Genomic DNA, 18220 nt, shown 5'->3' with positions numbered 1-18220 from the left:
AGCCCACCGCATGCCTGGGTCTGTTTACAGCCTTCACCACTCAGCCTCCATCTCACTGTAGAGCTCACAGGGCCAGGCCCCCACCTACTTCTCATAAGTGGCTGTGACGAAGAATGCATAAACACTGGTGTGCTTGTGATGCCGAATCTGAATGATCAGCTCCGGGATTCCCAGCCGGATGTGATTCAGCAGCCATAGCAACGTGTGGTCATCTGTTGTATCTGTGGAAATAGGTGAAAGAAATCACCCTTCAATGGCTTTTGTTTAATTATGTCCCAGGACGTTTACCACCACAAAGGCCAGTATTTAATGCTAACTACCCTCGAGACGATGGTGGTGAACTGCCTTCTTGAACCACTGCAGTCCCTGCAGTTCTGATCTCCAGTGCTGTCTGTGTGGAGTTTGCGTGTTCGCCCTGTGACCGTGTGGGTGCCCTCCAGATGCTCCGGTTTCCTCCTAATCCCAAAGATGTGCCAGTCTGTATGTTAACTGGCCACTGTAAACCTACCCTGGGGAAAAGGCCATTACCGTCCACCTTATCTCTGCCTCATAATTTTAAGCACTTCTGTGAGGTCGCCCCTCATTCTCCTACGCTCCAAGGAATAAAGGCCAAGCCTGGTCCACCTCTCCCTATAACTCAGGCCCCCTAGTCCTGGCAACATCCTCATAAATCTTCTCTGCACTCTTTCCAGTTTAACCACATCTTTTCTATAACAGGGTGACCAAAACTGTACACAGTACTCCAAGTGCAGCTTATACTACTGCAACAGAATGAAGCAACTCCCATACTCAGTGCCCTGACTGATGAAGGCCAATGTGCTGAACATCTTTTTCACCACTCTGTCTACCTGTGACACTGCTTTCAACGAACGATGCACTTGTACTCCCAGGTCCCTCTGTTCCATTACACTCCCTAGTGCCCAACCATTTATAGTACAAGTCCTGCTCTGGTTTGACTTTCCAAAAGGCATCACCTCACACTTAGCTGTATTGAAATCCATTTGTCACTCCGCAGCCCACTTCCTGAACTGATCAAGACCCCCTGTAATCACGACTGCTCCCGGCACTGCTTTTGCATCCTTTTTACAATAGAGACTGCACCTGTTCACAGTGCTGCAGTGTATTGAAACCACACACAAGGATCAATGCAAAGAGGGCGATTTTCCAAGATCTTGAGATCATAAATCAATCAGCCATGGTTTCTCCCAGCTCTCCCCCAACATCAGCCTCTCCCCCTGCCACATAAGACATTGTGTCCACCTTTGGAATTGCAACCAGAATTGGCAGCAATCCAGTTTCCAAGGTGATGGGTTTCAACCGAACCCACAGCAGAGGGAGTGAGCTGCTGGCATGGTGGGGATGGGGACAGGATGGATTGAATTGGCTGGTTTTACGGAGGGAATAAGAGAGAAGCAGATGTATGTGTGTGTGTGTGTGTGTGTGTGTGTGTGTGTGTGTGTGTGTGTGTGTGTGTGTTTATCTGTGTGTTTGTGTGTATGTATGTGTGTGTCTGTGTGTGCCTGTGTGTGTGTGTATGTGTGAGTGTGTGTGTATGTGTGTGTGTGTGCACACTCCACACAACTCCTCCCAACTGTCTCCATTTCCTCATGACCGTCTCGTTTTTATCCCTTTCTCTCCATTTATCCAGTTTCCCCTTAATCCCGTCCCTGCTGTTCCCCTCAACCGCCTTCTGAGGGAGCAAGTTCCACATCTCCTCACTTTTGGGGTGAAGATGTCTCTCCTGAATTCCCTACTGCATTTATTAGTGACTGTTTCTAATTTATGACCTCCATGTTCCTGACTGCCCCACACCATGGAAACACCTTCCCCACATCTATCCCTTCATAACCCGCCATGGTCCTGTCAGCCTTCTGTCCAGTCAGCTCTGTTCTGTTGATCAAACAACTTGAAATTCTGGGGTTACTGAGCATGAAATCCACATTAATCTGGACAGGGGAGAGGAGGGATGATCGCCCTCCTTCCACAGTCTTTGTGTGTGGGTTTGATGTACTTGTACCCACCCTTGGTTAGACCATGCTTGCAGTGCTGTGAACAGTTCAGGTCTCTGTATTGCAGAAAGGATGTAAACGCACTGGGAAAGCTGCCAAATGATTCACAGATTCCACACGTGAGAGGTTGTAACCATCAGGAATGATTGAACAGCCTGTGTTTTCTTTTTCCCCAGGTAATAGAAGGTTGAGCTGGAATGACAGAGGCCCTGAAAATTAAGAAATAAAAACAGAAAATGCTGGAAACACTCAGTGGGTCAGGCAGCGGCTGTGGAAGGAGAAACAGTTAATGTTTCAGGTCGGGAACCCCTAGTCAGAACTTGAAAATAGTGAAAGGGTCCCATAGGGTAGACACAGGGAAGATGTCTCTACTTGTAGGCGAGACTTGAGCTTGGAACCAGTAATCTCAGCCATTTATAAATCCTGTAGGATGCTTCATTTCCTAGAGAGTGGTGAGTGTGGTTCACTCCCACGGGGAGTGTAACAGCAAAGTATTGCGCATGCTGGAAACACAAAATCAAAATCTGAGAATGTGTGAAAATCAGTATATGCTGAGCAGCATCAGTGTAGAGAGTTAACAACTGAAGTCAACGAGCTTTCCATCTGCAGAGACAGGTTTAAAGGGAAAGTGCATAAACACACAAGGGAGAAAGGGACAGGTGATGGGAGGAGGGAGGAGTTGGGAGGAGGCTGGTGTGGGATAGAACCACCAGCGAGACCAGAGGAGCCAAATGGCCTATTTCAGTGCTCTACACTCGACATCATTCTACATAGTAGTTAAGAACTTACTGTTGAATGAATGTACAGACATGCAAATCAGAGGGAGTACACTGAGTTAAGATACAAATCAGACATGATGAAAAGGAATTATGAAACAAGCTGGAGGGGTTTCCTCCGGTTGCTATGGGCCCCCACGATGAACTCCATGTGTGGTAACCAGCAGCTACCTCTGTGGATTTACATTTCTGAACCTCCCGGCTCCCTCACTCCTCTGGTCCTTCTGTGAGTGCAACAAACAATCCGCTGGAAGAACTCAGTGGGTCAAGCAGCATCTATGGAGGCAGAGGGATGGTCAACATTTTGGGTCGAGACCCTGCATCCTCCATCCATTTGCCTCCACAGATGCTGCTTGACTCACTGAGTACTTCCAGCAGTTTGTTTTTCACTCCAAATTCCAGTACCTGCGGTCTCTTGTGTCTCCCCTCTGTGAGAGGTTGTTACTGTGTGTCCATGGTTATAGGATTGACTGATAGGGAGTTGAGCTGTTGGTCCCAGTGCAGGAGCTGCTGACGGTCTGGCAATCAAGGAGAGGTTGCTGACAGCAACCCTGACTGTGATGCCACTACATTTGTTTTAGCTCTGAGGTTTAACATGAAATTACTTTGCAATTACTTCTGGGAGGAATCATGGTTCACCTCCGCTTCTCCCTACCTGGACCCTTCAGATGTTGCGCCCACCTTTGGAACTGCACCCAGTCTGGCATCAGTCCAGTTTCCAGGGTGATGGATCTCGATCCACCCAGTGGGGTGGGCTCCAGATATAGGGTTAGGGTAGGTGGAATCAGTATGGAAGGGAAACATGTGAGGAGGGGACGGAGATGCATTGGGAGGACAGACTGAGCAACCCAAGCTTCTATTCACCAGAGTTTGGGTAACCTCACTGACAGGTGCAAAATTCAGAGGGCCAGAGGGTAGACGGGGAGGGTGCTCCCCCTGGCTGAGGAGTCTAGAACTTGGGACCAACATCTCAGAATAAGGGATAAGGGCCATCTGGGATTGAAGCTTCTTCATTCAGAGGGTGGCTAATCTTCTGAGTTCTCGGCACCAGAGGACAGGGAGGCACACTCACTCAAAACACAGACGGAGAGATTCCTGAATCAGAAGGATTCATCCGCCATGGGAATAGGGCGCTGAGGTGGAAGGTCAGCCACGATGAAGGTGTAAGTTTGAACAGATGTAGGGGCCTGAGTAGCCCAGTCCTGCTCCTGTTTGTTATGTTCAATGTCTGAGCTAAGAGTCACACCACAGAGTCAACAACTTGCCCTTACGCTGGAGAAGCAGGAGAGCATTGACACCTGCTCCACCATTCAAGATCATGGCTGATATTTCATCTCAGTGCCATTTTTTGATTCCTTTAATATCCAAAACTTTATTACTTTATGTCTTAAATAACCTCAGTGACTGAGCATCCAGCACCCTTTGCAGTAAAGAATTCCCAAGATTCACTACCCTCTGGGTAGAGATATTTATAGCCATCACTGCCCTGAACCGTTGATCCTTTATTTTAAGTATGTGACCGCTAGTTCTAGACGTCCCAGCCAGGGGGAACATCATCCCATGTCTACCCTGTCAAGTCCTGTAAAAATGTTCTGCTCTTCAATGAGATCACATCTCATCCTTCTAAGCTCGAGAGAATACAGGCCCAGTCTGCTTAATTTCCTCTCACAGGGTAATCCTGCCATCCTCTGTCACACGGATATCCTTCTGAGGTAAGGAGACCAGAACTTTGTACAATATTCTTGGGGCAGTCTCATTTTTTTTCAGTACTGTACTTTCCCTGACTCTAACAGATATTGTAGTATCTGTACAAACTGCTGTACTATTCCAAGTTTCACAGCCCCCAGCCTCACCACCACAGTGTCCCTCCAATCCTGCCCCAACCCAAGTTCCATTCAGATGTACTCAATAGCCTCCATTTCTCCAGCTCAGGCTTATTCCTTCCTTATTCCTTCACTTTGCCATCGCCCTTGCTCTCTGTATCCTTTCATGCAAAACCACCACCTCATTACCTCCCCCCCTCAACTAAAGATTCCCTGAAACCAACAGACCATTTAAATTGCCTCTCAAATATTTTTTCTACCCCACCCACCTCACCCCTTCCCCTCCCCTGGGTGTGAGGTTGTTGTAGACGTGCTGGCCAAGAAAGCTCACCAGCACTTCTACTTCCTCAGAAGGCTAAAGAAATTTGGCATATCCCCGTCAACCCTCACCAATTTTTATTGATGCACCATAGAAAGCATCCAATCCGGATGCATCACAGCTTGGTACGGCAACTGCTCTGCCCAAGACCGCAAGAAACTGCAGAGGGTTGTGGACACAGCCCAGCACATGATGGAAACCAGACTTCCCTCCATGAACTCTGTCTATACTTCTTGCTGGTTGGGTAAAGCAGCTAGCATAATCAATGACCCCACCCACTCCAGACATTCTTTCTTCTCCCCTCTCACATCAGGCAGAAGATACAAAAGCCCGAAAACATGTACCACCAGGCTCAATGACAGCTTCTATCCCGCTGTTATAAGACTACTGAGTGGTTCCCTAGTACAGTAAGATGGACTCTTGACCTCACAATCTACCTTGTTATGACCTTGCACCTTATTGTCTACCTGCACTGCACTTTCTCTGTAGCTGTTACATTTTATTCTGCATTCTGTTATTGTTTTACCTTGTACTCAATGCACTGTGTAATGAATTGATCTGTATGAATGGTATGCAAGACAAGTTTTTCACTGTACCTCAGTACATGTGACAATAATAAACCAATTCAATTCAATTCATTCCTGCTGAGCACTGGTCCAATTAACACTGGACCTACGTACCTGGAAGCAAAAGGCTGAAGATGCCAGAAACTGGAAATAAAACCAGAAAACCTGGAAATACTCAATAGATCAGGCAGCATCTGTGGAGGGAAACAGCTAAGCTTTCAAGTCGATGTGACTGCAATCGTTCAAGAAGGCAGCTCCACACCATCTTCTCAAGGGCAATTAGGAACAGACAATTAAATCTCAGCGTGTGAAGCCCACATCCCTTGAATGAATAAAATGTGTCCTTTCATCAAAACCCAGGACTTCAGATATGCAACAAATTTGAAATAGCAGAGAAAGGGGGGAGGGAGGGAGGGAGGGAGGGAGGGAGGGAGAGAACAAAAGGGTACGTCTGTGATAGGCTGGAGAGAGACACGGTGAAAGAGGGTGGGTAAAGGCAGATGAGAAGAACAGATTTCTGGGGAGGTGTAAATCAGAGACAAATGAAACCTGATATTACCAGGAGGAGAGAGAAGAAAAACTGAACACTGGAAGTATGAGGGAGAAGACTGAAATGGCTGGTTACCTGAAATTGTTGAATTCACTGTTGAATGCATCAGTTTTTGGTTTTTGCATATCCATATGCCAATAACATAATACACCCGTGTTACCGGCCCCAGGGAACACCACCACCTTCACATAAGTCACACAACACCCTGATTTGGAGATATATTGCCGGTCCTTCATTGTCACTGGGTCAAATCCTGGGCATCTGTCCCCACAGCACTGTGGGAGCAGCTTCATCAGAGGACTGCAGAGGACAGCACAAAGGTTGCTCAGCACCACCTTCTGAAGGACAATTAAGGATGAGCAATAAATACTGGCGTCTCAGCGATGCCCAGGTCCTGACAATGAGTAAATAAAGGGACCGAACTTTTCAATTTGAACTGATAATATTCAAAAACAGCCATTTATTTGTATTTTTCTACATAAGTAAAAAATTGTTTTGTATAATATTAACCATGAATTTTGCTTTAAGAATGCAGCTTTCAAAATGAGATCATTGACTAACTGAAATTGTTTATGGACATGTAACAGAATCTGCTGGCTGGGTAAGGTGACTGGGTAGCTCCAGAATAACCCAAAGTGATGACAAGACAGTTGGAGACGGATCGCTGTGACTGTGCGGGTGTTATTGCCATTTCCAATTTAATTGCAACTTATTGTTTAAGCCAAAATCTGGTGCATTTGCTAACAACATTTTTTTAAATAGTCAAAATTTTGGCCAACAATGAGATTAACTCAAAGGTTCACCTAAAATTACCAACTGAACAATAATAATAACCCTATAGACATCTACACAGTCAATGATGTGTGTTTTGACTTTCACACACCCTATATGTCAATGTCATCTATACTGTTCCTCTAATATAATACTCCCTATATTTATCTGCAGAACCTACAGGATACCATAGAAATATATATACCGATGTATATTATAAACATTGATAATATATTACATGATTATTTACACTGTCTAGAGGATACATAGTGTGTAGCTATACTCTCTAAGTCCCAGCTTGTTACAGTTCTATATATCGCCATCGTACATATATGTAAATTGTCTATTAATACATAAATATATACTATATATAAAATTAATTGAGTAGATTTATTGCCTTGAACTTATCTTGTGCATGTGTACCCTGCATTTATCGATAATTTTTATAACCTAACCCATATATATCGATACTACAGTGCATTACACAGTACAGCACAGGATAGGTCATTCAGCACCTGTTCCATGCTACTGAGCATGCCCATACATGACTCCTAACACCCCACTTCATCACTTCCCATCAGCATTACCTTCAACAGTGTAATACTGCTTCAATAGAAAACCTCCAACAATGTTGCATTCATTGCCTTTCTGACAATGCAGCACTCCTTCAGTACTGGCCCAGAGGCAGTGCAGCACTCCCTCAATACTAACATACCCACAGTATAGCACTCCCTCAGCAATGCCCCTCCAACAGTGCAGCACTCCCTCAGTACTGACATACCCACAGTATAGCACTCCCTCAGCAATGCCCCTCCAACAGTGCAGCACTCCCTCAGTACTGACATACCCACAGTATAGCACTCCCTCAGCAATGCCCCTCCAACAGTGCAGCACTCCCTCAGTACTGACATACCCACAGTATAGCACTCCCTCAGCAATGCCCCTCCAACAGTGCAGCACTCCCTCAGTACTGACATACCCACAGTATAGCACTCCCTCAGCAATGCCCCTCCAACAGTGCAGTATTCCCTCAGTACTGACATACCCACAGTATAGCACTCCCTCAGCAATGCCCCTCCAACAGTGCAGCACTCCCTCAGTACTGACATACCCACAGTATAGCACTCCCTCAGCAATGCCCCTCCAACAGTGCAGTATTCCCTCAGTACTGACATACCCACAGTATAGCACTCCCTCAGCAATGCCCCTCCAACAGTGCAGTATTCCCTCAGTACTGACATACCCACAGTATAGCACTCCCTCAGCAATGCCCCTCCAACAGTGCAGTATTCCCTCAGTACTGACATACCCACAGTATAGCACTCCCTCAGCAATGCCCCTCCAACAGTGCAGTATTCCCTCAGTGCTGTCACTCCAGTGGTGCAGTATTTCCTCACTACTGCCCCTCTCAGAGTACAGTTCCCCCTCAGTACTGTCCCTCAGCAAGTGCAGCAATAAATCTATACTATCTAGAGTTCAGAAGAATGAGAGGCAATCTTATTGAAAGATGCTAAATTCTAACCTCCATATCCAACACTCCCAGACTAAGTTCTCCCACATGAAACTGCTGAGACAGGTGGCTAATTATCTTAAGACAGGACAAGGACATACCTGGAAATGTCATCAGTACATCACAATTCTCAGTCGGAACTGTCTTCATCCATGATTTGTGGGACATGATGTAGCGACCTGCCTGGAGGAAGCTTTTGCCGAATAGTTTATCTGTGTGGATACACAAAAACAGCATCAGCAGACAGGAAAGGGCAAGAAGTAAAGAGACTGGGTGAGGCAGGCAGAAGTACTAAAGCATTACGCTTTTGCATCAAATTTGATTTTAGTCCCAAATGCATCCGCATTCTTCCCAGTGCAACTTTCTTACCCATTGCAATCTCAACCACAGTGCAATCTTGCCCTCACTGCAAACTCGCCCACCCATTGCAACCTCACCACCACTGTAACCTCAGCCTCCAATCCCCAAAGTGCATGTAATTAAAACACTTCTCCATCCTCATCCTGGTGAACCTATTCTGCACCCTCTCCAAGGCCTCCACATCCTTCCTATAGTGTAGCAACTACACAAAATACTCCAAATGTGGCCTCACCAAAGTCTTACACAGCTGCAAGATGACTTGCCAACTCTTATATTCAGTGCCCCGACTGATGAAGACAAGTGTGCCGTACACCTTCCTTACCACCCTCTCCACTTGTGTTACACTTACGGGGGGGCTATGGACTTGCACCCCAAGATCCCTCTGCACATCAATGCTCCAAAGGATCCTGCCATTGACTGTGTATTTTCCTCTTGCACTTGACCTCCCAGAAGTCAACACCTCACACTTTTCCAGATTAAACTCCACCTGCCATTTCTCTGCCTAAGTTTCTGACTGATCTATATCCTGTTTTATCCTTTGACAAACCTTCCACACTATTCACAACTCCACCAATTTTTGAGTCGTCTGAAACTAATCAGACCACTCATATTTTCATCCAAATTATTTATATATATATTGCAAACAACAGAGATCCCAGCACTGATCCTTGAAGAATACTGTTGGTCACAGATCTCCAGTGAGAAAAGCACCCCTCCAATACCCTCGGTCTTCTATGGACAAACCAATTTTGTATCCAACTTACCAACTCATCGTGGATCCCTTGTGACGTAATCTTCTGGATCAGTCTACTATGAGGGACCTTGTCAAATGCTTTACTAAAGTCCACGTAGACAACATCCACTGCCCTACCTTCATCAATCACCTCGTTCATGTCCTCACAAAATTCAATCAAATTTGTGAGGCAGACTGAGCGACAGACATTCTCCCAGGGACACAGCCCGTCCGTCTGCCAGGGTGTGACAGGAGAGGAACCTGATCTGTCAGCGGGGGAGGGGAGGTGCTGATCTCAGCACAGAATGTTTTCAACAAGCGGAATATTCAGAGGATGAGGGTATATGGGAGTCAGAGGCACTGGTGTGTGAGACACACGTGTGCATGGGGGTGTGAGAGGGGATGGGAATGTTCATGAGGCGTTTGAGGGTGTAATGGTGAAAGATGGTGCAAGGTTCAGTGAAGGTGCCCAGGAGTGGTTGTGAGGGGGCATGGTTGTGTGAATGCATGGCGGTGTGAGGGTGTACTGAGTTACACAGGGGGAGTGTATGCACTGAGGGCACACAGGGGTGTGTGAGTGTGCACTGTGGGTACACAGAGGGTGCGAGTGTGCACTGAGGGTACACAAAGGGTGAGTGTGCACTGAGTGTAACGGGGTGTGAGGGTACAGAGGGTGTTAGGAGACATCAGGGTGTAAGGGGAAGTGGCTGTACTGGTGGGCAATGGTGTGGGGTGTGTGAGGTTGCACAGTGCTCTGAGTGGGTGAAAGGGTGCACTGAGGTTACACAGTGTGCACCTGTGGGGTGTGGGGTGTGTTCAGGTGCACAATGGGCATATGTGTGCACAAGGGCGTGAGGTTATATGGACAAGAAAGGGTCCGGTGGGTGTGGAATGTGTGCAAGCGGCAAATATTGAGCTGGGAAGGAAACTCCACCCTGATCATTGAAATGAATGTAATCTCAGGATCTCGACCGTAACACAGGGACCTGCTGCTGGGATGAAATAAACTGATAATACCGTTGTATAAAGCCATAAGCCCAGGGATCTTGGTGTAAATGAGTCTTCTGGCAACAGACCTGCAGCTAGTTAGTGCTCTGGACAAGCTAAAGGCCTTCCCCTGAAGCCTGAAGCTGAATGCTCTGCAATGCAACACTTGTCAATCCTTGACATTCTTCCAGGATTACCTCCCATCTGCTCCATTACTTCCTGGCGATTGGGTTTCGCGGGCAGTTGGCACCTAATGTCCTCTCCACTAGCATCAGCCACAGAGAGGGGTATCAGCCTCTCCCGCAACAAGAGTGTCTATTTCTTGAGCACCTTCTAACATTGCGCAACACCCCAAGGCCCTTTACCAGGAGCTGACATCGAGCTATAGAAAGTCAGGTAGGTTACGTAGGTTACAACGAGAACCTTGGAGGAGGAGAGGTGGGAAGAGTGAGGGAGGTGTTTGCAGGGTCCCAGCAGCTGAGGACACAACCACCAATGTGGCAGGATTGGAATAATCTAATCAAGAAGCCAGAATTGGAGGTGCACAGAGTCCTTGGAGGTTTACACGGCAGGAAGATGTTACCAAGGTAGGAAGGGGTGAGATAATGCAAGGATCTGAAAACAAGGGGGAAAATTTTAAAAGCTGGGGGTTGCTGGACCAGCAGAGAGTGGGTCAGTGAGTGAGGGTGGGAGGTGGGGGGTGATGGTTGGAAAAGGGTACTGCAGATTTAAATTGACTGGTGCATGGAGAAAGGAATGCCGAGCATTGGGATAGTGGAGTCCCGAAGCAAGCGGTGTTCCAGCCACATTACAGTGAACCGATGATGCTCTGATGTACACAGGATGATGCTGCCTGAAGGGACAAATTGACCTCTCCCAGTTTATCGTTCACCCCCTCTTTGAAAGCAACAGTGATTGAGAGCTACCAAAGAGCCAAGGGTTCTCCCTTCAGAGCTCTCAGCATTGCCAAAGACTCTAAAAGGTCCTCATTGAGGGGTCAGTGGTGGAAAGGGTGAGCAGCTTCAAGTTCCTGGGCATCAACATCTCGGAGGATCTATCCTGGGCCCGACGCATTGATACAATCATGAAGAAGGCGTGCCAGTGGCTTCTTTTTGCAAAGACTCTTGCAAGTTTCTATAGATGTACGGTGGAGAGCACTCTGACTGGTTGCATCACAGCCTGGTATGGAGGTTCCAATACACAGGATTGCAAGAGGCTGCAGAGGGTTGCAGACTCAGCCAGCTCCATCACGGGCACAACTCTGCCAACATCAAGGACACCTTCAAGAGGCGGTGCCTCAGGAAGGCGGCATCCATCACTAAGGACCCTCACCAACCGGGACATGCCCTCTTCTCATTACTACCATCGAGGAGGAGGTACAGGAGCCTGTAGACCCACTCTCAGCAATTTAGGAACAGATGAACCCATGAACACTTACCTCATTATTCTCTTTTTTGCACTATTTATTTATTTTGTAATTTATAGTAATTTTACGTCTTTGCACTGTACTGCTGCCGCAAAACAACAAATTTCATGACATACAAGTCAGTGATAATAAATGAGATTCTGATTGATTTTGATCAGCATGAACCCAGAACATCAGTTTACGTTGAACTAGAAATGTGCAATGCAAGGCACTGAACAGGATTTACTGAGAAGCACTGAACAGGATCTACAGGATCAACTGGATGCCAGAAAGACTTTTTTTCTAAGGGAGGGTAAGTAGAGAGGAGAGATGGAATTCAATGGGAAGGGACTGGAAGGATTGGCTTTGATGGGATGGCGACAGTATTGCTGGCGGGGGTGGGGGGGAGATGTTGATGTGAGGGTGAGGGGACGGGAGAGGTCACTCAATGAGTTACTGTATATGTCCTATTTTATATTGGTTTGCACCAGTGAAGTCTTTATTCTGTGGAATCCTGTGATTCCAACCCCTAAGATCAATTGTATCTTTCTTCAAAGGTTCCGAGGAATGCATTCCTAATACTGAGGCTGGCACCGAACGTCAGGAACCCAAGTTTAAACCCTGACCCCAACCCCTGACCACACATGCTCCCTAATCCAAACGCAGTGACTCTGATCCCAGCCAATTTATTGCAAAGCACTCTGTTAAACTTGACTGGCAGTCTGACTGAGTTCCATCCACCCAGCACTGGTTTGTTTCCCAGACGGGAGGTATAATGTCCCCAGTCATTGAACTAATCACAGTGTGATGGAGTCTGTTCAATACATTTAATCCCCCAACAAGGAAGAATGTGGCACTTTGCCCTGTCTATCCCAAGGGGTGCTTAGTGAAACTCTTACACCCGTATTACAAACTCCATCTTTCAACCCTGAGCATTAGTTTCATTCCAAGTTCACTTCCATCGTCTTAGACTGATTTCACCTGAAGAAAGTCCAGGTAAGGCTCCTAATATTAGTTTACGGGCTTTGCCACTGAACTACAAGCAAAGCTCTGGAAAGATTATAGCCATGGTTATACCTCAACATAAGGTACAGTCAGGGGTGTTGTCTCTGACCCTCCCTTAGCTCACCTGCTGCTCAAACCCTCATATCTGTCCAGACTACATGGTTCCAACCTCCTCCTTGCTGCCTTCCCTTGTTCAACCCTCTCGAAGCTTCAGCTCATCCAAAGCTCTGCCGCCTGTGTGCTGGCTCATGCCATGACCTGTTCATACATCACACGTGTTCTTGTTTACCTCGGCTGGCATGCAGATGGGCCAGTCTTAACTTTTAAAATTCTCAAACATTTTCAAATCCCAACATGACTATGACCTCCCCATCTTCAAACCCACACTTGCCCTCAAACCCTCCAAGATCTCATTCCTCCAATCCTAACCTCTTGACCATCCCTGAATTTTATTGCTCTTCCACTGGTGGCCATGCCTTCAGATGCCTGGGCCCCAAACTCTGGAATTCCTTCAGCCTCTTCACCTTTCCAACTCTCTCTCCTCCTTTAAAATTCTTGAGTGTTTAAAACTCTTTGACATTGATTTTTGGTCACTTGCCCTGATATCTTCTGATGTGTCACAGCATCAAGTTCTGAAGAGACAAGGTTCTGAGAGCAATGGACACTGAGGGGTTGTTTCCTCAGGATGAAGAGTCTAGACGCAGGGAGCATGGTCTCAGGATAAGGGCGTCAACATGAAGAGCTGGGAGAAGGAGGGAAGCTCTTCACTGAGGGTTGTGACTCTTTAGGATTTTCTCCCCCAGGGCGGTGGACAGTTTATGCAGGAACTTGCAGATAGCTGCTCAGTGACTGTGCACATTCAAAACTGGGATCATACCTATCAGGGCATAGGGAATCGAGGGAATGGGGATCAGGAGGAAATGTGGAAGTATGGGGACACCCAGGATCTTACTGAAGAGTGGAGCAATCAAGAGGTGGATGTCTATTCCTGCTCCTAGTTCTCAAGGGTTTATTTTACTGCATTTTGATTAAGGTGCTATATAAATGCAAGTTGCTGTTCTTGTGCCTGAATGAAAGCAGGGCTCAGACTTAGCACATTGTAACCTCTGCTTGCTACTGAGGACCACTTAGAACAGAAACAGATCCAGCCTGAGACAGTGCCAGGAGCTTTGAACTGTCAATAAAACCGCTGCTGCATCAGCTTTGAGCCACCAGTTGCCAAAGGAATTCTCAGCAAGGAGTCAATTTACAAATTTCCTTCAGTCCCACAGTCTGTTCATCAAACAGTCCCTTGGAGGGAAGGGACTGCCCACTGGGCACAGACCCTTGTTCCCTGACACACCTGCGCACTCCTGGCCTGTGGAGTTTTACCAGTTTTGTGTCCAAGTTTATGATCATCACCATGTAGAGTTTTTACAGATTGGGACAGATTCAGGTTAATCAGCCCTGTGGTCTTTGTTCTGCAACTCTCTTCCTTAAGAGCCAGTGGAAGCAGAGTCTTTGAATATTTTTACAGCAGAATTAGATGGATTCTTGATAAGCAAGAAGGTGAAAGGTTACTGTGGGTAGACAAGAATGCAGAATTGAGATTGCCATCAGATCAGCCATGACCTTATTAAATGGCACAGCAGGCTTGAGAGGTCGTGGCCTCCTCCTGTTCCTAATTTCTTGCCTGAAAAGATGGTGGGAGCAGTTTCTGCAGGAACTTTGGGAAGGACAACTGGATAAAAACTTTATGGGGGGAAATGTGCAGGGCTGTGGAGAAAGAGCAGGGATTGGATCGTTCTTTCAAAGAGGCAGCACAGGCATGATGGGCCAAGTGTTCCCTCCTGTGCTGTACTGTTTTATAGTTCTATCCCACAAGAGCTTCTCCCCACACAGGCCTGCCACACAGCAGCAGCCACCTATCACTCTACCTCTACCCCTTCCTGTTAGCTATAGGGCTTGAATTTTTACAATTTTATTTTTGGTTCAGTTCAGGGAGATTTTTCAATTTTTATTTATATTTAACAAAATCAGCTATTTTGATTTTGTTAAGTATAAATAAAAATGGTAATATATAATGATATAAAGATATAAAATTGTCAAGACATGGATCTATATAACAGTGGTAATGGTAGATGCACATTCAAAGTCATATGAACTTGCTAACATATATTGTCATCATGCCACTGACCAGCACAACCCACAGCTACATGGGATTTATTTTGAAAATTAATTTATTTTTTTCAAGAAAAATGAATAAAAATGGAAACTCTCCATGGCTAATAGTGAAATCCGAGAGGGGGACTTGATGGGAACATGGGAGAATAGATTAGTGAGGAATGGGATTATTCTGAGAGCTGGCATAAACTCAATGGGCCAAATGGCCTCCTATTCATTGTAAGGAAAGTATGGTGTAAAGAAAGCTATTTTACAAGTAGGCTTTGAAGGTTTATTTGGTAAGCAATCAATTAAAAATTTTAAAAAACTGAAGGCCCAGTTACACATCCTCCTCTCACATGCCTGTGTGCTTCTGCTGCTCCCGGCAGTGAGCTGCACATCTTCAGCACTCACTAATCCGACAGTTCTCTCCAATTCCTCCCTGGATTCACTGTTTACATTTGCTGCCTCACCACAAATGGAAGCTGATTCTTCCCATTCTCCCTATCAAATCCCCTCCTATTTTACAAACCTCTGTCAGGCCTCCTTTTATTCTTCGGTAGCAATGACTAATCTTGATTTACGTTTTCACATATTTAAGTATTTATTTTGCAGCTGCCTCAGGACAGAGTCACTCCAATTCATGCATATTGCAGGTGACAGTAGTGGCTAATAATGTGCATCAGCACCCTAGCCCATAAGGAATTGTCAGGCACTATACAAGTGTGTGTGTGTGTGTGTGTGTGTGTGTGTGTGTGTGTGTGTGTGTGTGTGTGTGTGTGTGTGTGTGTGTGTGTGTGTTTGTGTGTGTCTGTCTGTCCATGCGTGTGTGTGTCCATGTGTGTGTGTGTCCATGCATGTGTCTGTGTGTGTTTACAAGTATTACTGCATATGAGCATGATAGCAAGCATGTGTGAATTTATGTGCTTTGTGTTTCTGTGCATGTGTGTTTATGTACGACATGTACGAGTGAGAGAGTCTGCTGAGTCAGGACAGGAACAGGGCCAGCGGTGTTGTCATTCCCACTGGCAGCCACCCTCCAGACCCCACATATGATAAATAGCCCCGAGATTATGAGTTGTTGGTGTCTGGGAACCCACAGCCCTTTCAGAGACAGAAAGATAAAAACACCAACCTGGGAGTGTTTGGAATAGGACCTGCTGTCCTGCTTGTGTCTGATCCCCTTCTGTAAAAGCCAACAGATTCCAGCAGGCAGCCACACATTTTCAGCTGTTAGTTACACTGAGCAAACGCAGGTTGGTCAGCAGTCCCCGTGTTCCCGGCCACAGATCACTTTTAAGGCTATCTCTTTCTTACTGTCTCTCTTTCCATTTTCCTGTTCCAGTTTTACTGTCTCTCTCCCTCCCTCACTCTCATCTGTTCCAAATGTATATATCTCTCTCTCAGTTCTCCCTCTCTCTCTTCTCTCCGTGCTCTTTCTCCCTCACACTGGCCCACTTTCTCCCTCTCTACCCAGCTGTCCCTCTTCCTCTACTGTTTCTACTTTCCCCTGCTCTCTCTGAACTTTTACCTCTATCTCTCTACCCTCTCTCCTTCTCTGTCCTGTACTGTCTTTCTCTCCCCAAATGCTCTCTCTGCTCCCACAATCTTGCTCTCTGCTCTCTCACTCTCTCCTCATGTTCTTTCTCTCCCCACCTTGTCTCTCTTCCCACTCTCCACTCCGTTCTCTCTCCGTTTGCTCCCTCCCTCCCTCCCTCTTGTTCTCTCTCTCTCTCTCTCTCTCTCCCTCTTCCATTCACCCACTCCTTTTCTCTCAGTCTTGATCTAGTTTCACACTCTGTAAATCAGCTGTGAATCAATCAGCTGCAGGAATCCAAGCAAAAGCTCCCTGATGCAGCACTTGGACAGTGGGCTCCTTGTCGATCCCTGGGCACCATCGATCCATAAACTGTTCCCACTTCAGGGACTCAAGCATTCCAAACACCAGGCAGTAGACGGGGTGGTGGGGTGAAAGGTCAGGTCTCAGGTTACCCCCACTGCTGAGTTAGGCAACTGGCACAAAATTCATTGGCTGCTTCTGCCGCAGCTGGTGCTCGCTCTGGTTGGACATATTCCTGGAAATTTCATCTCGTGTTCCCAAAGGCCCGCCTCTACTTGCCCCCCATCGGTACATCCCCCTGGTCTACTGCCGTCCTGCAGCCAATTTTAAGGAAGACAGGCCCATTGTTACCCAATGGGCCATTTTCTCTGAATCTCCAACAATCTGACAGTAGTAAGGGGAAATGTTGAAAAAAATAAATAAAACCCTTCATGCCCTGATGGTTTCTGCCGCAGCTGTAGCTCTGAACTTAATCTTCAAACCTCAGAGACTGCAGATCATTCTGGGTGAAGTGGTTGGTGAGGGAGAGCCAAGCCTGGGAACTGGATCCAGAGTCTGTAAGGCCTAGGCTTCTAGGAAACCCATGGCACGTTGGAAACAGAAAACCTGACCAGGGCCAAACGCAAGCTGGGGCCGAATGCAGACCAGGGCCAAACGCAAGCTGGGGCCGAATGCAGACCAGGGCCAAATGCAAGCTGGGGCCGAACACAGCCAGGAATGAACTCAGGACAGGACTGAACGCAGGCTGGGACTCAGTGTAAGTGGAACTGAACTTGCACGAGCACTGAACCCAAGATCAGAAACAAACACCAGGTGGGATTGAAGTCAGACTAGGACCAAAACCAGATTGATCCCGGTCCTTGAGCACCACTTTTATTTTATAAATTGGGTTCCATGAATTTTTAAGGTTGTTCATGGGGATCATGTTCTATAAACTCCAAGATCACTGTTCATCCACCTGACCGATAAACATTTGAAGCAAGAAGTTAATATAGGAATTGCCTTTAATTTGGATTTGCAGAAACCACAGACATATCTGCTTTCTATCTCCTTTACCACAGTAAAATCATTCTCTGCATCTCATTCTCTGCATCTCAAAGAGAGACAAAATTATAAGAATAAGATAGTCACCAACAAACTCAATCATGGAGGAACTTGTTTCCCTGGAGAGTGGGAACAATGTGGAACTCATTCCAGATGATTGGAGGGTGGCAAATGTTATGCCTTTGTTCAAGAAAGGGAGTAGGGATAACCCTGGGAATTATAGACCAGTGAGTCTTACTTCAGTGGTGGACAAATTTTTGGAAAAGATTCTTAGGGACAGGATTTATAAGCATTTGGAGAAGCATAGTCTGATTAGGAATAGTCAGCATGGCTTTGTGAGGGGCAGGTCATGCCCTATGAGCCTGATTGAATTCTTTGAG

At 46.5% G+C, this 18220-nt stretch overlaps 1 protein-coding gene across 2 annotated transcripts in view; it reads right to left on the bottom strand.

The window, feature by feature from the left end:
- Window positions 1–18220, bottom strand: part of ano8b (anoctamin 8b) — a 70129-nt gene that overhangs the window by 34545 nt on the left and 17364 nt on the right. Inside the window, exons 2-3 of one of the 2 annotated variants that reach the window (XM_052038340.1) lie at window positions 8426–8536; window positions 89–221 (exon numbers count right to left, since the gene is read on the bottom strand). In XM_052038340.1, the coding sequence (XP_051894300.1) occupies window positions 89–221; window positions 8426–8536 (244 nt within the window). Of the gene's footprint in view, window positions 1–84; window positions 222–8425; window positions 8537–18220 lie in introns of those variants that run through there. The other variant, XM_052038341.1, reaches the window with a different exon arrangement.

Source organism: Pristis pectinata, chromosome 24 (assembly GCF_009764475.1).
Source record: "Pristis pectinata isolate sPriPec2 chromosome 24, sPriPec2.1.pri, whole genome shotgun sequence".
Taxonomy (NCBI): Eukaryota; Metazoa; Chordata; class Chondrichthyes; order Rhinopristiformes; family Pristidae; genus Pristis; species Pristis pectinata.
This window is presented reverse-complemented; position numbering and strand designations above follow the sequence as displayed.